A 24,565-nucleotide genomic window follows, 5' to 3' on the forward strand; every position below is an offset into this window, starting at 1 on the left:
GGATATAATATTTTTGTCAGATGTATGTTTTTCAAATATTTTCTCCTAGTCTGTAACTTGCCTTTCATTTTTGTGACAATGTCTTTGGAAGAGCAAAGTTTTCAATTTTGATGAAATCCAAATGATTTTTTTTCTTTTAGAGCTGATGTTTTCTGTGTCCTCTTAAGAAATCTTTGCCAAGTTGAAAGTCAAATAATATTTTATCCTATGTTTTCCTCTATAAGTTTTAGAGACTCAGGTTTTACATTTAGATCTGATATACATTTTGAGTTAATTTTTGTGCATGGTATAAGGAATGAATCAAAATTTATTCTCTACATATGGTATGAGTTGTCCTGTATCATTTTTGTTGAAGAGTCTCCTTTCACTCAGAGAATTGCCTTGGTATCTTTGTCAAAAGTCAGTTATCATGTATGTGTAGTCTATTTATACTGTCTCTATTCTGCTCCATTTATCTGGACATCTAACTTCACAGAAGTATCACTTTTGTTTTTAGAAACAGGGTCCTGCTCTGTAGCCTAGGCTGGAGCACAGTGGAGCAGTCATAGCTTACTGCAGCCTTAAACTCCTGGACTCAAACAATCCTTCTGCCTCAGCCTACCAAGTAGCTAGAACCACAGACACACCACTACACTCAGCTAATTTTTATTTTTTGTAGAGACAGAGGGTTCTCACTGTGTTGCCTAGGCTAGTCTTGAACTCCTGGCCTCAAGCAATCCTCCTGCCTCAGCCTCCCTAAGTGCTGGGATTACAGTCATGAGCCACCCCTCTAGGCCCACACTGTCTTAATTTCCTAGAATCTATTAAGTTATAAAATCAGGTAGTCTGGGTCCTTCAATTTTTTTCTTTTTCAAATGTGTTTTGGCTATATCTCAGATCCTCTCCATTTTCATATTAATTGTAAAATCTAATTGTCAATTTCTGAAAAAATAAGCAAAATCTACTATTTGTTGAAATTGCATCAAATCTATAAACCAACCTGAGAACAACTGATCTCCATACAATGTCTTCTAGTCCATGAGCATGGTGTATCTGTACATTTATTTATGTATTCTTGAGGTTCTCTGAACAATGCTTTGTAGTTTTAATAGCGTGCAACTCTTGCACATCTTTTGCTAAATTTACCCCTAAAAATTCCATATTTTAACACTTTTGTAAATGATTTTTAAATTTTAATTTCCTGTTATTTGTGGCCTATATAAAAACACAATTATATTGAAATTAAAACTGCTATCTTTCTAAACTCATTTGTTCTAGTAGCTTTTATGTACATTCTCAAAGATTTTCTACATAATTAAGCATGTCATCTGCAAATAAAGACAGCTTTATTTCTTCATTTTCAAACTCTATGACTTTTATTTCTTTTTGTGACCTCATTACACTGGGTAGAACAGAGATCAGCAAACTTTATGGCCTCTGCACCAAACTGATTCCACTACGTGTTTCTGTACAGCTGCAAGCCAAGGGTGGTTTTCACATTTTTAAATGTTTCATAGCAAATTGAAGCAATACTATTTCATGCACATGCAAACTACATGAAATTCAAATTTCAATATCCATAAATAAAGTACTACTGGAAGAGAACCACACTGATTTGTTTACATACTGTCTATGGCTGCTTTCATGCTGTAGCAGCAGAACTCAGTACTTGCAGCAGAGACCATCCGGCCTTTATAAAAAATGTTGCGGGCTCATGGGCTGATAAGAATAGTCTTCCTTCTCTTAATACTTAATCCCTCTTAACTCTTGTTTTTTTAACAAGAAGATTATTTTTGTTTATGTGATCAACAAAGATAAGGTTTTGTCACACTCAAGGCTTTGGAAAAAGAGGCACTCTCTATGTAAAACAGCAGTACAAAATGAAACAAGCTTTTTATTTTTTGTCTTCCAACGTTTATCTTAGGTTCAAGGGGTACATGTGCAGGTTTGTCACATGAGTAAACAGTGTGTCATGGGGGTTTGGTGTACAGATAATTTTGTCACCCAGGTAATCAGCCTAACAGGTAGTTTTTCAATCCTTACCTTTCTCTCAACCTCAACCCTCAAGTAGACCCCAACGTCCCTTCTTTGTGTCCCTGTGTACTCAGTTTTTAGCTCCCACTTATAAGTGAGAACATGCAGTATTTGGCTTTCTGATCCAGAGTAAATTCACTTAGGATAATGGCCTCCAGCTCCATCCAACTTCTTAATTCTTAGACCATGGATGAGAAACAGCTATTTGGTTTCCAGTAGAAGCAGGAATATACCCAAGACTCATTTAATATTTACTTTCCACATATGCACGAACTGCTTTCAGATTAATGTAGAACAAAATCATCTTCACTGTTAATCTTGACTTCAACAAAACTAAGACAATAGCATGATACCTAAAATATATATCAAGCCAATTTGTAGAAAGTACACAATAGGTAATAAGAAGCATATCAATAGTTTTTGATAAAACTTAAAGTTCTACTAAAAGTCTGCTGCTTTTTAAGGAGAATCACTATAAAAATCATCACATTATATACATATATACATATATATATGAGATCTATTTCAACAAAAAGTAACATACCCATAATAAAAGGCAGCCATAAGCATATAAGTCTGAACTTGGAGAAGCAGGTTTTCCCATTTTCAACTCAGGTGATATCAAACTCAAGTCACCAACCATCATGTTCACTGAGGCTCGCTGACTCTGCAAAAACAATATTTTAAATATTTTAGATACAACACAATTGAGGTGACTTTCTGTGAAGTACTCTGCATTTAATCAATACAAAAGAAAAACAAATTCATTTTAAATATTTCATTCTCTTGCTTTCAAATATTTTTACCAATTTCTGCTATTATAAATTGCTCTTAAAATCAGTGTTAAAATAATAACTATGGGACTTTTTTTACATTCATTTCGTAGACTTGAACAGATTTAATACTAACAATCACTGATTCTGTGATTAAATATTTGATACTCTTTTTTAAAAATAAATTTCACAAGAGTAAGCAGCAGTACTATGTTCTAATTCTGAAAATTCTAAATAATTCATTTAAGAACTGAAATCCTACAAAGCACTTTCCTTCCTTACTGACCATTCTCTAAATATACCATTTCTAACATGTCAAAGATGATGTGACAATAGCATGAACCCTAGATTCAGGCAGATCTTGGTTACAATTCCCCACTCTCCCATTTATTTGCTCTGTGACCTAGGGCTTTAACCTCTTTTTTGTCCATTTTTAAAATTTATTTTTAATTTTTATGGGTACATAGTAGGTGTAAACCTCTTTGAGCCTAAATTAATTTGTAAAATGGAAATAATGTCTACCTTACAGAGATATAATGTCTAGCAGGTATCACTAAGTGTTAATTATCTTTTTTCTAGCTATGATTTTGATCTTTGCTTCTCAAAGTATGGTCCAAGGCCCAGAAGCTACAGCATTAACTGGTAGCTTGTTAGAAATGCAGATGATCCATTGCAGAAACGCTGAACACTAATTTGCATTTTAACATGAACCCCAGGTGAGTCATATGCACTATAAGGTCTGAAAAGCAATGATCTTGACCTCAGACTACTTTTCAAATTTATCTTCCTGATGATCACTTCAATCTAAAAATTGCATGGAAAATGTAGCAAAAGGTAAGTTTGATCAATATTTCAGAATAAGTATTTTTAACTGAAGATTAAAAACAATGTTTTGGGGAATAATAACGGGATGAATAAGTATTTAAAGAGAAGAGTAGGCCGGGCGCGGTGGCTCAAGCCTGTAATCCCAGCACTTTGGGAGGCCGAGACGGGCGGATCACGAGGTCAGGAGATCGAGACCATCCTGGACGACACAGTGAAACCCCGTCTCTACTAAAAAAATACAGAAAACTAGCCGGGCGAGGTGGCGGGCGCCTGTAGTCCCAGCTACTCGGGAGGCTGAGGCAGGAGAATGGCGTGAACCTGGGAGGCGGAGCTTGCAGTGAGCTGAGATCCGGCCACTGTACTCCAGCCTGGGCGACAGAGCGAGACTCCGTCTCAAAAAAAAAAAAAAAAAAAAGAGAAGAGTAATTATTGTAGTCATATCTACAGTTATGCAAATGGTATGCTCAAAAGGTAAACTAACCAGAATCCCTAAAAGCTGAGATCTTTTAAAATTCATAATTTAGTTATATTTCTTAGGATATCTTAATTTTCAGTTAAACTAATGTAATAAATATTTCAGAAAATCAATCTGTATAAATCCTGTACAATCTGTACAATCCAGCTTTTGATTACAGTTGCAGTTTCATTTTCTCATCTTTTTGAGCTACCATATGAAAACCATTAAGACTACATATACTCCAGCAGCATTACCTTATGACTTGCAGATGACCAAAGCATAAAAGCATTATAACATATACTAGTTAAAGGGAATTGCTCAGATAGTAACAGATATTGGCAAGGATGTAGAGAAAACAAAATCCCTATATATTACTGCTAAGAATTTAAAATGATGTAGCCATTTTGGAAAACAGTTTTGCTCCTCAAAAAGTAAAACAATATAACCCAGTTAATTCCACTCCCAAGAGAAATGAAAACATGTCCACACAAAAAAACTGTATGCTAATGCTCATAGCAGCATTATTCATATAACCAATAAGTGTAAACAACCCAAATGTCCAGCAACTGATGAATATATAAACAAAATGTGGTGCAGCCATACAATAAAATATAATTTGGCAACAAAAAAGAATGGCATTCTGAAGCAGTCAACAATGTGGATGAACTGTGAAAACACTATGCTAAGTGAAGTTAGCATAAAAGTCCACGTACTGTATCATTCCATTTACATGAGATGTCCAAATGGGCAAATCCATAGAGACAGAAAGTGTATTAGTGGTTTTCAGGCTTGAGAAGAAGGGGGAAATTTGAGTGACTGCTAATCAGTATGGATTTTCTTTTTAGGAATAATAATGTTCTGGAATTCAATACTGATTATCACTGCACAACTCTGTGAATGTACTACAAACTATTACTGAATTGTATATTTTACATGAATTGTATCTCAATAAAGCTGCTATTTTTAGAAAAATAATTGCTGATTTGGCCACTCCACCTTGTATACACACTTCAAAACCTCATGTTGTACATGATATACGCAATTTTTATTTCTCAGTTAAAAGAGTATTGTTCCCATTATAACAACAACAAAAAATCACAACATGCTCTTGTCTGATCTTTGCTATCTCTACAAACTGCCTATTCTGAGGTAATATGACACCAAATTAACAGCCATTAGAGTTGAATCTGGATTTAAACTAAAAAGTCCAAGGTTCCTAAAAAGTCCAAGGTTCCTAAAAATGTACATTATTAATCAAAAAATAGCAAAGTACATATATGTAAATTGTATCTATAGACAGAGGGACACCAGTGGAGATAGGTTGGGAGATGGCCACCTAGTTTCCTTGCATGTTTCCTAGCAATTAAATGTTTCCTAATGATGATAAAATAATTAATGTTGTCAATGCCATTGAGTATGTAATGTCAGGTAGCTCCTAAGACTTATGGTTAAAATACACAATGAACAAACTTAGAAATTCTTGTTATTCTAGGACCTAGCTGAGAGCAAACAGTTGCTTATACTACATGACACAGTTTAACTGAAGGCAAAAATCCTATAATACAGTATTTTATTATATATAAATGCTGAACTACTGCTTAATAATATTAAATAAAGTCTAGAACCTATCTGTAAAACCATGATATCTTACCACAGATTTGGTGAAATCAAAATCTCCAACAATTCCTTGTTCACGGTTTATAGCAAATACATTGTTCTGATGAAGTGATCCATGAATTATATCAGCCTTATGCAATGTATACAGGCCCTGGGCAACACCTTTCATGACCTTTAAAGCTTCCTATAGATACGTACACACAAAACAAGTGAGGAAGTAGGCAAATCATTTTAATCTTGAAACTTTTCTCTAACTAAAAAACTGCTCTAGAAATGAGTAAAGTTTCCTCCAAATGAATCTTTAATAAGAATACAGCATAGAGAAAGAATTAAAGACCAGATGAAGCCTTGATTTTGTAATGGCGACACTGTGTGTGTGTGTGTGTGGGCACCAGGGACCAGTTTCATGAAAGACAATTTTTCCACGGATGCCAGGGGGTTGGTTTCAGGATCAAACGGTTTCACCTCAGATCACAGGAATTAGATTCTCATAAGGAGTGTGCAACCTAGATCCCTCACATGCACAGTTCACAATAGAGTTTATGCTCCTATGAGAATCTAATGCCTCCACTGATCTCACAGGAAATTGAGCTCAGGCAGTAATGCTTGCTCACCGGCCACTCACTTCCTGCTGTGCCACCCTGTTCTTAATAGGCCACAGATTGGTACCAGTCTGCGACCTGGGGTTTGAGGACACCTGTTCTATTATCTCAAAGAAGACTTGGATTACAAATACCAACCATGTAATGTACCTATAAGAGACTGAAACAGTGTTACTCCATAAGAAGAATCAGGGCCTCCTTCACTGTTATTACTAATCCTAAATTTACAATGATAAAAATAAAAGCTGCCACTTAAGCACTTATAATTCCAAGTGCTATATGAGGCAGTTCACATACAGCACAGCTTAGTAGTTATAAGCTTGGGCTTTGGAACCAATTTCGAGTCCCCTCTCTACCTCTGGCTAAGGGACCCTGTGCAAGTCACTTAATCCCTTTAACCCTTTTTCTCATCCATATAATAACTTCTATCACAGGTTTGATATGACAATTAAATAGAATACCATGAGTCAAAATTTTACAAAGTATATAGCATGTAGTATGCCCTGAATAAATATTAGGTGTTATTTTCTCATTTAGTACATCCATGGAAATAAATAGTGCTTTGTACTTACTTCTGAATTTAAAGGCATGCTGGCTTGAACAGTACTCAGGTTTGCCCTAGGGTAGTATGGGACCATCAGGTAAGCCATAGGATCGGACTAAGAAGCAAAACAGAGAATGTGACTCCAAGTTAAAACTTCAACGTATTTTAGCATACATTGATTCTATAGCATAATTTTTGTTTTATGTTAAGGGGAATGAACTGCTGCTCTAAAACCTGGAGTTTAAACTTATTTTAAATAAAATGGTTTCTGCAAGAGATAAGCATAAGAACTTTACCTTACATAAAAACAGGAATATCAATGGTAGTAACCCTGACTCTTCTTCAGCTTCTCTCCAAGCTCTGTGGTAGGTGGCTGCTCTCTCAATCACCTTGGCTTCTGTGTCAACATCCACAGAATAGCCCTTGTACCAAAAAAAGAGGCACTGGTAATTCCAAGATGAAAATCTCATTATAATTATACACCATTCCAATTTAAACGTAATTCATTAAGTTAAATAAAATCTAATTTTATTTTTTAATTTTATAAGTACTTTTCTATCTTCTTTGAATGCTATAATTTGGAAAAGGAAAGTGTAATTCTACCTGTAGCCTGCTACACATTCTAGAATGTGTAGCAACTAAGGCCAAATTAATTATCTTATTATCATGATTAACAGTTTCCCAGACCAATGAAAAGAAATTCAGGAGCAGAAGATTGTACTGACAACACAGCTGATATTTCAAGGAGAAATGTAAGAAAATGAAGAATTTTAAAAAGATATTGGATGAATATAATAAGTTCACCCAAAAAAAGGAAAGCATATCCTATTAAGGACATATTCTATTTAGGGAAATGAGGGAAACTTTATTGATTTTTTTTCATGTGAGATAAAGCTTTATTTAATGACCTTTTTAAATAATTTTTTTATTATTACTATACTTTAAGTTCTAGGGTACCTGTGCACAACGTGCAAGTTTGTTACATAGTTACAAATATGCCATGTTGGTTTGCTGCACCCATTAACTCGTCATTTACATTAGGTATTTCTCCTAATGCTATCTCTCCCCCTGCCCCCCACCCCACGACAGGCCCCCATGTATGATGTTCCCCGCCCTGCGTCCAGGTGTTCTCATTGTTCAATTGACGGAAACTTTAAAAGTAAAAATTAGCTCTGGCAACCAAACTACAAGCACAATTATCATGCCAGTCAACTTATATACTTTAGAAAACTAACAGTGAGGTTTTTTCTTTCTTGAAATGTAACAAGCACCACTATCCTTTATGCTGCTGAATCTCCCACAAGTAAGAACAATTTAGGCTTACCTTTAACAGAATTATCTGCCCATTAACCTCAGAACATACCAAAGGACGCTTGCTGCTAAGTTCCTTCATGGGCTCAGCATCAAGAAGATCTCGTTCCAAGCTCATTGTAAGGAGGCCACCAGAGTTCTAGGCACAAGATTTTATGACAGTTGAAGAATCCAAACAATCCCAGCACTTAAAAATCATAAACATAATTAGTTACATGCTATTAAATGACTTGGACATATCAACTGTACTGGAAAAACCAATAAAATTAAAATCTTTAAAATTTTGAATTTTCTCCAGTTCCTGGTTCTAAAACTCCTCCTACCCAAAGTGTAATCACCATACATTTAATTGCTGCTATAATTTTAGAACAGATTCAGGAAATGAATAGAATTATTAACCAGATATGCATCCTAGGATCCCTAATGTTTACTTGAAAAACCACTTATGTTTCCTAAAAATACTAAAGTAACAACTGATTGGGAGCAGGGTGAGGAATGAAGGACTATATATTGGGTTAGTGTACACCGCTCAGGTGATGGGTGCACTAAACTCTCAGAAATCACCACTAAAGAACTTATCCATGTAACCACAAAACACCTGTATCCCAAAAACTCTTGAAATAAACATTTTTTAAAAAACAAAAAATAAATAAGGTAAAATAATGACAAAATTGTAGTTGTCAACTGGGAAAGATTAGTCCAAAAATTATGACTACCATGAAGTAATTCTAACACCTCTGCCCCTGTTTGGAGTCCTCAAAAGTGAAAATGGCTTTCAATAACTAATTTTACTAGATATTTCTGCTACTTTTTAAAAGGAATAATTTTTCACACTAAAATATGATCATCAACATTTTAAAGCTAAGTTTTACTGTGGTGCAGTTTCAGTAAGGGGCACTGTAGAATTGTTTTCGGGGTTTTTTCTTAAGTTTTGCCAGTACATTTACGCATTCTACAATATATAATCAACCTACAAAAAATTCCTAAGTATACATGACAGTTAAACATCAGAAAGCCACTAAAGGCTTCCATAAACCATGAGTCAAACCTTTTATAATCTTCTATAATAAAGTAGATCAGCATCTTTTTAAATATTAATTTTCAAGTCCTATGTGGCAGTACATACTCATTTGCCCACACTGCGTAAGATAATCGCTAAGTTAGAGGTAAATAGTTGCAAAGAAAACTGCACATCATTTTAAAGTCTAGTCTGGAAAGAGTTTAGAGTAATTATTTAAGTTAGGGAACTTTAATCTTAAATATTTTCTAGAATAAACTCACATGTCTACACAAATATCCCTCTCTGTTCCATATTTAAGCCATTATAATGGACTTAATGACAATCTTAATGAATAAATACCTCATCTAGGCCCTCACCATAGAAGGCAATATACATGGTAGGACTAACAGATTCTGTCCTGAGAGCCAGTGTTTACTAATCCTGCTCCATATGACCCCTATCTAATATGCTGATCTCCAGCTTTTGAATCCTGCCTGCGTAGAAAACCATACCCACCTCAACATCTCCACTTTAGCCAACCTCTCAGGAATTTTTTCCCAGAATGCTTTAACTTAAAAAACACATTGTGCTCAAATCCCTCATGGCTAGCAATATCTTGTTTTTATCCTAACTCTTGAAGTAGCAGTTAAAATTTTATTTTGTCATTTCAAACAATAAACACCTATAATTCAAATAAGTACACCTATAATTCAAATGAAATGTACTGAATGAGGATAAGGAAAACAGAAAAATAGATAATGCAATTTAACATAAAAATAAAAATATATACCATGCAAACATTAAAGGGTCATAAGAAAAAGTTCTAATACCCATAAAATATTCATCAGGAATATTTTTATTAAAAAGATACTATAAGTTTAACACTGACACAAATTTAATATTATCACTTTTCAACACTCTCTGCATAGTAGTAATTCTCAAGGGAAACAAAGTTTACCATGTATTTGAGTAACCCTATTTCAGGATGAAGCAGAGGCAGCTCAGGGAACCACTTCTGTGCCAAACTAGTCAGCATCTCCTAAAGTTTTTTTAAAAAAAAAGTTTTTAACTGTAGATCAATATATATTCAATTTTGACATGTTGCTCTTCAGGAAAATATATCAGCATCTACATTATAACATACCAAGTAAGATACATAATCACTGTTTCTGCCTTCTACTTCAAGAAATAACAAGTGAAAACCAAGACTCACCTTGCATCTGCTAAAGCAAATTAAATATGACCTGAGAAGGACTCTGTACTTCTATATTTGAGTCCTTGTGGATGAACTGCAACCTAGCTTAATAGGCAGACAAGATTGAAAATCTAACTTAGCAGTATGCACCTATAACAATAGCTGAGTCTTTGCCAGTCCCAGCGGCCATACTTCAACCACCTATCGACTGCTAAGTGTTCAAACTGCGTTCAAATAAGGCAAACGCCAACCTGTAACCAATACAGTTGTTCTTGTACGTTGCTGCCGATTTCTGTAAGTCACTTCCCTTTTTTTGTCTATAAATTTGTTCTAACCACAAAGCATCCCCAGAGTCTCTCTGAATCTGCTGTGATTTGGCTGTCCAATTTGCAAATTGTTCATTGCTCCTTTAAATTTAAGTTGGCTGAAGTATTTTTTTAACCCATCTAAACTACCATCTTACTAACTGAAGAAAAATTTAATTACCAATTTTAAGCTTTGAATACATACATAAGCACCAATCTTGCAAGGTCAAAGTCCTCACCCACTTCCAAACTAAAATGAAAATGTCTGATAATATATCAATTTGAGGCATAAAACTGTCATTATTTCTCAAAATATTAAGAACACAGTGACATTTTAAAATAACAGCTGTTTTGTTAAGAGAAAAATTTTAAAGCCTGAGAGAAAAAATACATAGCTCTACATAAGTAACTTTGAAATAAATGTGAAAATAGAGTATCCTCACAAAAGAAAAGCCACTTATCACATATTTATTAAGCAAAACTTCTAAACACTTGTCAAATCACTGGAAGATAGCTATTTTAACCCAAGGTCAATAAGGTACTTACATATACTCAGATGAATTAGCTAAAGCATGACACATAAAATACCTATTGTTTTCATAGTTTTAATATTTTTACTTTTTTTTTTTTTTTTTTTTTTTTTTTGAGACAGGGTCTTGCTCTGTTGCCCAGGCTGGAATGCAGCAGCATGATCATAGCTCAATGCAGTCTCAACCTCCTGGGCTCAAGCAATCCTCCTGCCTTAGCCTCCAAAGTAGCTGGGCCTACAGGTACATGACACCATGTACCTAATTGTTGTATTTTTTGTAGAGATGGGGTCTCACCATGTGCCCAGGCTGGTCTCAAACTCCTGGGCTCAAGTGATCCACCCACCTTGGCCTCCCAAAGTGCTGGGACTACAGGTGTCAGCCACCATGCCCGGTCAGTATTTTTACTTTCAAAGTGCTGTTTCTTAACTAACTTCTTCCTGGTAACACCTCCCAGATATAAAATACAATATTCTTCCATTTTAAAGAAAAAATACAATGATTTATTTCCCCAAGCTCACAAAAATCAGTGGTAAAATAGAGACTTAAAAGATGTAACTTCTCCTGCCCCCAAAACCAGGTAGTCTTATTTTGTTACATTCAACTAAATTATGCTGCTCATTAATGTTTACATTGCAACATTATGGGAAAATGATGTTGATATAAATTTTGTATAAGGAAAAGGTCTTTAGGTTTTATGTTAAACAGAAAAAAGGCAATATGCAAAAGTGTGTCTGTGCTATAACCTCAATTCTAAAAACAAGCAAAAAAAGACTAAGAGAAAGTCAAAAGTTAACAATGATTACTACTGTTACCACTGAGTGGAAATATTACAAGTGATGTTTTTCCTTCATTACAATTTTCAGTTATTTCCACACTGGTACAATGGTCAGAATATTTGGTCATGTGAAATTTATTTCTAAACTTACAAAAATCTTACTAGATCAATATATATATAAACTTTCTACATAATACCTCTAGCCCTGTGATTACAGTCCACCTCATAAAACGGATATTTAAATTCAATTTCTAGAGTAAAATCTAATGTAATACTTCAAAGAATCAAATACTTACATATTCCTCCCTCTCATGATAAATTTCCTGAAAAACATTATTGCGCAGCTGAGTTATTTCTTCTTTTATTTTCTCAATTTGAGAGCCATCAGGGTCATCTGACTTGAATCAGAAAGAAAAAGTGTTTTTTATTAACACAGAGAAAACAAGTCTTCCTTTAAGAATTCAAGTTCTGTAGTAAATTACTCTGTGTGGTTTCTATGTATTCTTCAGTACCTAGCACATAAAAGACCCTCCTAATACTTGCTGAATTAACTTAGGTCAATTCATTCTAACAGTGACTTTTCTGAAACCTAGAAAGAGGATTTATAAAAAGTAAAGACATAAAATCAATTACATAGATTTTTCTTGTCTCTTCTGCTGTAGATTTTCTGTAGGATAAAAATGGCCAACTGCCATTCAAACAAAAGAAATATTAATAATAGCAACCAGAATACACCTGAATTCCCTAGAATTGTCTTCTACATGAGATTTGGTTCAAAACAAAAGGATGAGTTAATGTGTGAACTGTCTCCAGTGATAATACATAAGCCACTTTAAAAAGTATGTAAGCTTTTGTGAAAGGAAAATAAATCTTGGGAACTTTAAATCACTAAGCCAAAGGAAAAAGTCAAGCTGGGAACTGTGTCAGGCAAACCTGCTTCCCATTTTATTCCTAAATAAGATAGCTACAAATATAAAAACCCTGCATACCTTCCTCACAACTCAGTAGGAAATCCCTTATGGACCCCAGGATCTTTACCCTAAAACAGTTCTGTTGAATTTTACTCTGACAATGTAAATTGATAGCTTATTTTCTTAGGTGCAGGACAAAGGACAGAACTCTAAGTCATCATCCTTTTGCTCACCTGAGATAAATGCATAACTGATTCCTTCCTCTGATGTAAAAATGCAGATTCACTGAGCTAGCGACTATTCCTCTACCCTTCTCTCAAATTTAAATTGTGTATTTGCTGAAAGGTGATCAAAGACTAAAGAATTCAAACCATCTGTCTCTTATCTACCCATATCTTTTTAAAATTTCTTCCTCTTTCCCCAGTATCCATCCTTTCTCCTTTAAATACTGAAGCCCTCACAACCATCTCTCAGAAAAGCATAGACCTGCCTCCCAGGCATGCATCCTTAACCTTGGCAAAATAAACTTTCTAAATTGATTGATAGCTGTCTCAGACACTTTTGGTTTACACTTTAAAAGTCAGATTTCAAGGATCCGGATACTAAGATGGCCAAACAGGAACAGCTCTGGTCTGCAGCTCCCAATCAGATCTACGGAGAAGGCAGGTGATTTCTGCATTTTGAACTGAGGTACCCAGCTCATGTCATTGGGACTAGTTAGACAGTGGCTGCAGCCCACAGAGGGTAAGCGAAAGCAGGGTGGGGCGTCACCTCACCCAGGAAGCACAAGGGGTTGGGGAACTCCCTCTCCTAGCCAAGGGAAGCTGTGAGGGACTCTGCCATGAGGAATGGTTCATTCTGGCCCAGATACTACGCTTTTCCAATAGTCTTCACAACCCACAGACCAGGAGATTCCCTCAGGTGCATACCCCACCAGGGCCTTCGGTTTCAAGCACAAAACTGGGCAGACATTTGGGCAGACACTGAGCTAGCTGCAGGAATTTTTTTTCATATGCCACTGGTGCCTGGAACACCAGCGAGACAGAACCGTTCACTCCCCTGAAAAGGAGGCTGAAGCCAGGGAACCAAGTGGCCCTGCTCAGCAGATCCCACGTGGAGCCCAGCAAGCTAAGATCCACTAGCTTGAAATTCTCACTGCCAGAACGGCAGTCTGAAGTCAACCTGGTTGGGGGAGGGGCATCTGCCATTACTGAGGCTTGAGTAGGCAGTTTTCCCCTCACAGTGTAAACAAAGCCACCAGGAAGTTTGGACTCAGTAGAGTCCACCGCAGCCCAGCAAAGTCTCTGTAGCCAGACTGCGTCTCTAGATTCCTCCTCTCTGGGCAGGGCATCTCTGAAAGAAAGACGGAAGCCCCAGTCAGGGGCTTATGGATAAAACTCCCATCTTCCTGGGACAAAGCACCTGGGGGAAGAAGCGGCCATAGGTTCAGCTTCAGCAGACGTAAATGTTCCTGCCTGCCAGACCTCGAGCTCTGCTAAGGGACAGACTGCCTCCTCAAGTGAGTCCCTCACCCCCATGCCTCCTGAGAGGAAGATACCTCTCAGCAGGGGTTGACAGACACCTCATACAGGAGAGCTCTGGCTAGCATCTGGCAGGTGCTCCTCTGGCATGAAGCTTCCAGAGGAAAGAACAGGCAGTAATCTTTGCTGTTCTGCAGCCTCCACTGGTGATACCCAGGCAAACAGGGTCTGGAGTGAACTTCCAGCAAACTCCAGCAAACCTGCAGCAGAGGGGCCTGACTCTTAGAAGGAAAACTAACAAACAGAATTGCATCGACAGAAACAAAAAGGATGTCCACACAAAAATAACACATCCAAAGGTCACCAACATCAAAGACCAAAGGTCGATAAATCCAACAAGGTAGATAATCCAAGAAGATGAGGAAAAACCAGCACAAAAAGGGTGAAAATTCCAAAAACCAGAACCTCTTTTCTCCTCCAAAGGATCACAACTCCTCACCAGCAAGGGAACAAAACTGGATGGAGAATGAGTTTGATGAATTGACAGAAGTAGGCTTCAGAACGTGGGTAATAACAAACTCTTCTGAGCTAAAGGAGCATGTTCTAACCCAATGCAAGGAAGCTAAGAACCTTGAAAAAAGGTTAGATGAATTGCTAACTAGAATAACTAGTTTAGAGAAGAACATAAATGACCTCAAGGAGCTGAAAAACACAGCATGAGAACTTCATGAAGCCTACAGAAGTATCAATAGCCAAATCAATCAATCAGAAGAAAGGACATCAGAAACTGAAGATCAACTTAATGAAATAAAGCATGAAGACAAGATTAAAGAAAAAAAAAATGAAAAGGAACAAAGCCTCGAACAAATATGCGACTATGTGAAAAGACCAAACCTACGTTTGACTGGTGTACCTGAAAGTGACAGGGAGAATGGAACCAAGTTGGAAAATATACTTAAGGATATTATCCAGGAGAACTTCCCCTACCTAGCAGGACAGGCCAATATTAAAATTCAGGAAATACAGGGAACACCAAAAAGCTACTCCTCAAGAACAGCAACCCCAACACACATAATTGTCAGATTCACCAAGGTTGAAATGAAGGAAAAAATATTAAGGGGAGCCAGAGAGAAAGGTTGGGTTATCCACAAAGGGAAGCCCATCAGACTAACAGCAGTTTCTCTGCAGAAACCCTAAAAAGCCAGAAGCGTGTGGGAGCCAATATTCAATATTCTTAAAGAAAATAATTTTCAACCCAGAATTTCATATCCAGCCAAAGTAAGCTTCACAAGCAAAGGAGAAATAAAATCCTTTACAGACAAGCAAATGCTGAGAGATTCTGTCACATTCAGACCTGCCTTACAAGAGCTCCTGAAGGAAGCACTAAATATGGAAAGGAACAACTGGTTCCAGCCAATGCAAAAACATACCAAATTGTAAAGACCATCAACACCATGAAGAAACTGCATCAACTAATGGGCAAAATAACCAGTTAGTATCATAATGACAGGATCAAATTCACAAATAACAATATTGACCTGAAACGTACACAGGTGAAATGCCCCAATTAAAACACAAAGAGTGAGGCCGGGCGCGGTGGCTCAAGCCTGTAATCCCAGCACTTTGGGAGGCCGAGACGGGTGGATCACGAGGTCAGGAGATCAAGACCATCCTGGCGAACACGGTGAAACCCCGTCTCTACTAAAAAATACAAAAAACTAGCCGGGCGAGATGGCGGGCGCCTGTAGTCCCAGCTACTCGGGAGGCTAAGGCAGGAGAATGGCGTGAACCTGGGAGGCGGAGCTTGCAGTGAGCTGAGATCTGGCCACTGCACTCCAGCCTGGGTGGCAGAGCGAGACTCCGTCTCAAAAAAAAAAAAAAAAAAAAACACAGAGAGTGGCAAATTGGGTAAAGAGTCAAGATCCATCAGTGTGCTATATTAAGGAGACCCATCTCACATGCAAAGACACACATAGGCTCAAAATACAGGGATGGAGGAATATTTACCAAGCAAATGGAAAGCAAAAAAAAGCAGGCATTGCAATCCTAGTATCTGATAAAACAGACTTTAAACCAATAAATATCATAAATAAATAAATAAAGGCATCACATAATGGTAAAGGGATCAGTGCAACAAGAAGAGTTAACTATCCTAAATATATATGCACCCAATACAGGAGCACCAAGATTCATAAAGCAAGTTCTTATAGACCTACAAAGAGACTAAGACTCCCACACAATAATAATGGGAGACTTTAACACCCCACTGTCAATATTAGACATACCAATGAGATGGAAAATTAACAAGGATATTCAGGACTTGAACTCAGCTCTGGACCAAGTGGACCTAGTAGACACCTACAGAACTCTCCACTCCAAATCAACAGAATATACATTCTTTTCAGTACCACATCGCACTTATTCTAAAATTGACCACATAATTGGAAGTAAAACACTCCTCGGCAAATGCAAAAGAACAGAAATCATAACCAACAGTCTCTCAGACCACAGTGCAATTAAAGTAGAACTCAAGATTGAGAAACTCACTCAAAACCACACAATTACATGGAAACTGAACAACCTGCTCCTGAATAACTACTGGGTACCTAACAAAATGAAGGCAGAAATAAAAAAATTCTTTGAAACCAGTAAGAACAAAGATACAATGTACCAGAATCTCTGGGACACAGTTAAAGCAGTCTTTAGAGGGAAATTTATAGCACTAAATGCCCACGGGAGAAAGCGGGAAAGATCTAAAATCAACACCCTAACATCACAATTACAAGAGCTACAGAAGCTACAGCAAACAAATTCAAAAGCTAGCAGAAGACAAGAAATAACTAAGATCAGGGCAGAACTGCAGGAGATAAGAGACATGAAAAACCCTTCAAAAAAAATCAATGAATCCAGGAGCTGGTTTTTTTAAAAGATCAACAAAACTGATAGACCACTAGCCAGATTAATAAAGAAGAAAAGAAGGAAGAATCAAATAGACACAATAAAAAATGATAAAGGGGATATCACCACTGATCCCACAGAAATCCAAGCTACCATCAGAGAATACAATAAACACCTCTATGCAAATAAACTAGAAAATCTAGAAGAAATGGAAAAATTCCTGGACACATACACCCTCCCAAGACTAAACCAGGAAGAATTCGAATCCCCAAATAGACCAATAACAAGTTCTGAAATTGAGGCAGTAATTAATAGCCTACCAACCAAAAAAAAACCCAGGACCAGACGGATACACAGCCAAATTCTACCAGAGGTACAAAGAGGAGCTAGTACCATTCCTTCTGAAACTATTCCAAACAACAGAAAAAGAGAGACTCCTCCCTAACTCATTTTATGAGGCCAGCATCATCCTGGTACCAAAACCTGGCAAAGACACAACAAAAAAAGGAAATTTCAGGCCAATATCCCTGATGAACATTGATACAAAAATCCTCAATAAAATACTGGCAAACTGAATTCAGCATCACATCAAAAAGCTTATGCACCGCAATCAAGTTGGCTTCATCCCTGGGAGGCAAGACTGGTTCAACATATGCAAATCAGTAAACATAACTCCTCACATAAACATAAACAATGACAAAAACCATGATTATCTCAATACATGCAGAAAAAGACTTCAATAAAATTCAACACCGCTTCATGCTAAAAATTCTCAATTAACTAGGTATTGATGGAATAAGAGCCATTTATGACAAACCCACAGCCAATATCATACTAAATGGGAAAAGTTGGAAGTATCCCTTTGAAAACTGTCACCAAGACAAGGATGCCCACTCTCACCACTCCTATTTAACCTAGTATTGGAAGTTCTAGACAGGGCAATCAGGCAAGACAAAGAAATAAAAGGTATTCACATGGGAAGACAGGAAGTCAAATTGTCTCTGTTTGCAGATGACAGGATTGTATATTAAGAAAACCCCATCGTCTCAGCCCAAAAACGTCTTGAACTGATAAGCAACTTCAGTAAAGTCTCAGGTTACAAAATCAGTGTGCAAAAATCACAATCATTCCTATACACCAATAATAGAGAGCCAAATCATCGGTGAACTCCCATTCACAATTGCTACAAAGAAAATAAAATACCTAGGAATACAGCTAACAAGGGATGTAAAGGACCTCTTCAAGAAGAACTACAAACTACTGTTGAAGGAGGATACAAACAAGGAGGATACAAGAGAGAATACAAACAAATGGAAAAAAATTCCATGCTCATGGATAGGAAGAATCAATATCATGAAAAGGGCCATACTGCCCAAAGTAATTTAGAGATTCAGTACTATCCCCATCAAGCCACCACTGACTTTCTGTACAGAATTTTTTTTAAAAACTACTTTAAATTTCATATGGAACTGGTGTGCCGTTTGCTAAGACTGTTAGAAAAGCACAGTACTGGGGCAGGAGTGTCCCGTTTTTTCAGATACTGTCTGTCACGCCTTCCCTTGGCTAGCAAAGGGAAATCCCCTGACTCCTTGTGCTTCCTGGATGAGGTGATGCCCACCCTGCTTTGGCTTGCCCTCCATGGGCTGCACTCACTATCCAACCAGTCCCAATGAGATGAACCAGGTACCTCGAACCGGGGGGAGCCTACTGCAGCTCAGCAAGGCCTCTACCTCTGTAGACTGCACATCTGGGGACAGGGCATAGCTGAACAAAAGGCAGCAGAAATTTCTGCAGACTAAATGTCCCCGTCTGACAGCTCTGAAGAGATCAGTGGTTCTCCCAGCATGGTGTTTGAGCTTGGAGAATGGACAGACTGCCTCCTCAAGTGGGTCCCTGACCCCATGTGGCCTAACTGAGAGACACATCCCAGTAGGGGCTGACTGGCACCTCATACAGGCAGGTGCCCCTCTGGGAGAAAGCTTCCAGAGGAAGGATCAGGCAGCAGTATTTGCTGTTCTGCAATATTTGGTGTTCTACAGCCTCTGCTGGCAATACCCAGGCAAACAGGGTCTGGAGTGGACCTCCAGCAAACTCCAACAGACCTGCAGCTGAGGAATCTGTTAGAAGGAAAACTAACAAATAGAAAGGAATAGCATTAACAGCAACAAAAAGGACATCCATGCCAAAACCCCATATGTAGGTCACCAACATCAAAGACCAAAAGTAGATAAAACCACAAAGATGGGGAGAAACAAGAGCAGAAAAGTGGAAAATTCTTTTTTTTTTTTTTTTTTTGGAGATGGAGTCTCACCTCTGTCACCCAGGCTGCCATGGCACCATCTCAAATCACTGCTAGCTCCGCCTCCTCGGTTCACACCATTCTCCTACCTCAGCCTCTTGAGTAGCTGGGACTGCAGGCACCTGCCACCACGCCGGACTAATTTTTTGTATTTTTAGTAGAGATGGGGTTTCACCATGTCAGCTAGGATGGTCTCGATATCCTGACCTCGTGATCTGCCCATCTCGGCCTCCCAAAGTGCTGAGATTACAGGCGTGAGCCACCACGCCCAGCCAAAAGCTGAAAATTCTAAAAACCAGAGCTCTTCTCCTCCAAAGGATCGCAGCTCCTCACCAGCAACAGAACAAAGCTGAACAGAAAATGACTTTGACAAGCTGACAGAAGTAGGCTTCAGAAGATTGGTAATAACAAATTTCTCCGAGCTAAAGGAGGATGTTCGAACCCATCACAACGAAGCGAAAAAAGATTAGACAAATGACTAAGTAGAATGAATAGTGAAGAGAAGACCTTAAATGACCTGATGGAGCTGAAAAGCATGGCATGAGAACCAACAAATATCAATAAGTGATGCATGCAGAAGCTTCAATAGCTGATTAGATCAAGTGGAAGAAAGGATATCAGTGATTGAAGATCAAATTAATAAAATAAAGTGAGAAGAAAAGTTTAGAGAAAAAAGAGTAAAAATAAACAAACAAAGCCTCCAAGAAATACGGGACTACGCAAAAAGACCAATTCTACAGTTTGATTGGTGTACCAGAAAGTGATGGGGAGAATGGAACCAAGTTGGAAAACACTCTTCAGGATATTACCCAGTAGAACTTCCCCAACCTAGCAAGGCAGGCCAATATTCAAATTCAGAAAATAAAGAGAACACCACAAACAAAGATACTCCTTGAGAAGAGCAACCACAAGACACATAATTGTCAGACTCCCCAAGGTTGAAATGAAGGAAAAAATGTCGGGTTACCCACAAAGGAAAGCCCATCAGACTAACAGTGGCTCTCTTGGCAGAAACTCCACAAGTCAGAAGACAGTTGGGGCCAATATTCAACATTCTTAAAGAAAATAATTTTCAACCCAGAATTTCATAGCCAGCCAAAGTAAGCTTCACAAGCAAAGGAGAAATAAAATCCTTTACAGACAAGCAAATGCTGAGAGATTTTGTCACAATCAGACCTGCCTTACAGGAGCTCCTGAAGGAAGCTCTAAACATGCAAAGGAACAATCAGTGCCAGCCACTGCAAAACCATGCAACCATGCCAAATTGTAAAGACCATCGATGCTATGAAGAAACTGAATCAACTAAAAGGCAAAATAACCAGCTAAAATCATAATGACAGGATCAAGTTCACACATAACAATATTAACCTTAAATGTACATGGGCTAAATTCCCAATTAAAAGACACAGACTGGCAAATTGGATAAAAATTCAAGACCCATCAGTGTGCTGTATTCAGGAGACCTATATCACATGCAGAGATGCACGAAGGCTCAAAATAAAGGGATGGAGGAAGATTTACCAAGCAAATAGAAAGTAAAAACAAGCAGAGGTTGCAATCCTAGTATCTGACAAAACAGACTTTAAACCAACCAACATCAAAATAATAATAATAATAAAGAAGGGCATTACATAATGGTAAAGGGATCAATTCAACAAGAAGAGCTAACTATCCTAAGTATCTATGCACACAATACAGGAGCACCAAGATTCATTAAGCAAGTCCTTAGAGACCTACAAAGAGACTTAGATTCCCACTCAGTAATAATGGGAGACTATAACACCCCACTGTCAATATTAGACAGATCAGTGAGACAGAACGTTAACAAGGATATCCAGGAATAGAACTCAGCTCTGCACCAAGCGGACCTAATAGACATCTACAGAACTCTCCACCTCAAATCAACAGAATATACATTCTCCTCAGCACCACATCACACTTATTCCAAAATTGACCACACAGTTCAAAGTAAAATACTCCTCGGCAAATGTAAAAGAACAGAAATCACAACAAACTGTCTCTCAGAACACAGTGCAATCAAATTAGAACTGAGGATTAAGAAACTCACTCAAAACGGCACAACCACATGTAAACTGAACAACCTGCTCCTAAATGACTACTGGGTACACAACGAAATAAAGGCAGAAATAAAGATGTTCTCAGAAACCAATGAGAACAAAGACATAACGTACCAGAATCTCTGGGACACATTTAAAGCAGTGTGTAGAGGGAAATTTATAGCACTAAATGCCCATAAGAGAAAGCAGGAAAGATCTAAAATCAACACCCTAACATCACAATTAAAAGAACTAGAGAAGCAAGAGCAAACAAATTCAAAAGCTAACAGAAGGTAAGAAATAACTAAGATCAGAGCAGAACTGAAGGACACAGAGACACACAAAAAAAATCAATGAATCCAGTAGTTGGTTTTTTGAAAAGATCAACAAAATTGATAGACCGTTAGCAAGACTAATAAAGAAGAAAAGAGAGAAGAATAGACACAAAAAAAGATAAAGGGGATATCACCACTGATGCCGCAGGAACACAAACTACCATCAGATAATACTATAAACAACTCTATGCAAACAAACTAGAAAATCTAGAAGAAATGGAAAAATTCCTGGACAAATACACCCTCCTAAGACTAAACCAGGAAGAAGTTGAATCTCTAAATAGACCAATAACAGACTCTGAAATTGAGACAATAATTAATAGCCTACTAGTCAAAAAAAGTCCAGGACCAGACGGATTCACAGCCAAATTCTACCAGAGGTACAGAGAGGAGCTGGTACCATTCCTTCTGACACTATTCCAATCAATAGAAAAAGAAGGAATCCTCCCTAACTCATTTTATGAAGCCAGCATCATCCTGATAACAAAGCCTGGCAGAGACACAACAAAAAAAGAGGATTTTAGACCAATATCCCTGATGAAATTGATACAAAAATCCTCAATAAAATACTGGCAAACCGCATCCAGCAGCATGTCAAACAGCGTATCCACCACGATCAAGTCAGTTTCATCCCTGAGATGCAAGGCTGGTTCAACATACGCAAATCAATAAACATAATCCATCACATAAACAGAATAAACGACAAAAACCACATGATTATATCAACAGATGCAGAAAAAGCCTTCGACAAAATTCGACAGCACTTCATCGTGCTAAAATCTCTCAAGAAACTAGGTATTGATGGAATATATCTCAAAATAATAAGAGCTATGTATGACAAACCCACAGCCAATATCATACTGAATGGGCAAAAACTGGAAGCACTCCTTTTGAAAACTGGCACAAGACAGGGATGCCCTCTCTCACCACTCCTATTCAACATAGTGTTGGAGGTTGTGGCCAGGGGAATCAGGCAAGAGAAAGAAATAAAGGGTATTCAATCAGAAAAAGAGGAAGTCAAATTGTCCCTGTTTGCAGATGACATGATTGTATATTTAGAAAACCCCATTGTCTCAGCCCAAAATCTCCTTCAGCTGATAAGCAACTTCAGCAGAGTCTCAGGATACAAAATCAATGTGCAAAAATCACAAACATTCCTATACACCAATAAGAGACAAACAGAGAGCAAATCATGAGGGAACTCTCATTCACAATTGCTACAAAGAGAATAAAATACCTAGGAATCCAACTTACAAGGGATGCGAAGGACCTCTTCAAGGAGAACTGCAAACCACTGCTCAACAAAATAAAAGAGGACACAAACAAATGGAAGAACATTCCATGCTCATGGAGAGGAAGAATCAATATCGTGAAAATGGCCATACTGCCCAAGGTAATTTATAAATTCAATGCCATCCCCATCAAGCTACCAATGACTTTCTTCACAGAATAGGAAAAAAATACTTCAAAGTTCATATGGAACCAAAAAAGAGACAGCATTGCCAAGACAATCCTAAGCCAAAAGAACAAAGCTGGAGGCTAATATCCAGAATCCACCAAGAACTCAAACAAATTTAGAAGAAAAAAACAACCCCACCAAAAAGTGGGCAAAGGATACGAACAGACATTCCTCAAAAGAAGACATTTATGCAGCCAACAGACACATGAAAAAATGTTCATCACTGGTCATCAGAGATATGCAAATCAAAAACCACAATGAAATACGATCTCATACCAGCTAGAATGGCGATCATTAAAAAGTCAGGAAACAACAGATGCTGGAGAGGATGTAGAGAAATAGGAACGCTTTTACACTGTTGGTGGGAGTGTAAACTAGTTCAACCATTGTGGAAGACAGTGTGGCAATCCCTCAAGGCCCCAGAACTAGAAATACCATTTGATCCAGCCATCCCATTACTGGGTATATACCCAAAGGATTATAAATCATGCTACAATAAAGACACATGCACACATATGTTTATTACAGCACTATTCACAATAGCAAAGACTTGTAACCAACCCAAATGTCCTTCAATAATAGACAGAATTAAGAAAATGTGGCACATACACACCATGGAATACTAAGCAGCCATAAAAAAGGATGAGTTTGTGTCCTTTGCAGGGACATGGATGAGGCTGGAAACCATCATTCTGAGCAAACTATCACAAGGACAGAAAACCAAACACTGCATGTTCTCACTCATAGGTGGGAATTGAACAATGAGATCACTTGGACACAGGGTGGGGAACACCACACCCTGAGGCCTGCTGTGGGGTGGGGGGCAGGGAGAGGGATAGCATTAGGAGGAATACCTAATGTAAATGATGAGTAAATGGGTACAGCACACCAACATGGCACATGTATACCTATGTTACAAACCTGCATGTTGTGCGCATGTACCCTAGAACTTACAAGTATAACAATGAAGAGAAAAAAAAAAAGAACAACATAGGCAACATACAAACACACACACACACACACACAAAAGTCAGGAAACACAGATGCTGGAGACAATGTGGAGAAACAGGAACACTTTTACACTGTTGGTGGGAGTGTAAATTAGTTCAACTACTGTGGAAGACAGTGTGGCAGTTCCTCAAGGATCTAGAACCAGAAATACCATTTGACCCAACAAT

General features: G+C 37.8%; 1 protein-coding gene across 6 annotated transcripts in view; it reads right to left on the bottom strand.

Moving 5' to 3' along the window:
- The window catches only part of STK31 (serine/threonine kinase 31), a 123,129-nt gene that overhangs the window by 18,235 nt on the left and 80,329 nt on the right, over positions 1-24,565 (bottom strand). For all 6 annotated transcript variants that reach the window (XM_025378916.1, XM_025378921.1, XM_025378917.1 and 3 more), the window contains 7 exons: positions 12,244-12,345; positions 10,101-10,181; positions 8,156-8,281; positions 7,128-7,253; positions 6,860-6,946; positions 5,720-5,869; positions 2,558-2,680 (listed from right to left, as the gene is read on the bottom strand). In XM_025378916.1, coding sequence (XP_025234701.1) covers positions 2,558-2,680; positions 5,720-5,869; positions 6,860-6,946; positions 7,128-7,253; positions 8,156-8,281; positions 10,101-10,181; positions 12,244-12,345 — 795 coding nt within the window. The remainder of the gene's footprint in view (positions 1-2,557; positions 2,681-5,719; positions 5,870-6,859; positions 6,947-7,127; positions 7,254-8,155; positions 8,282-10,100; positions 10,182-12,243; positions 12,346-24,565) is intronic.

This window comes from Theropithecus gelada, chromosome 3 (genome assembly GCF_003255815.1).
Source record: "Theropithecus gelada isolate Dixy chromosome 3, Tgel_1.0, whole genome shotgun sequence".
NCBI classification, from domain to species: Eukaryota; Metazoa; Chordata; class Mammalia; order Primates; family Cercopithecidae; genus Theropithecus; species Theropithecus gelada.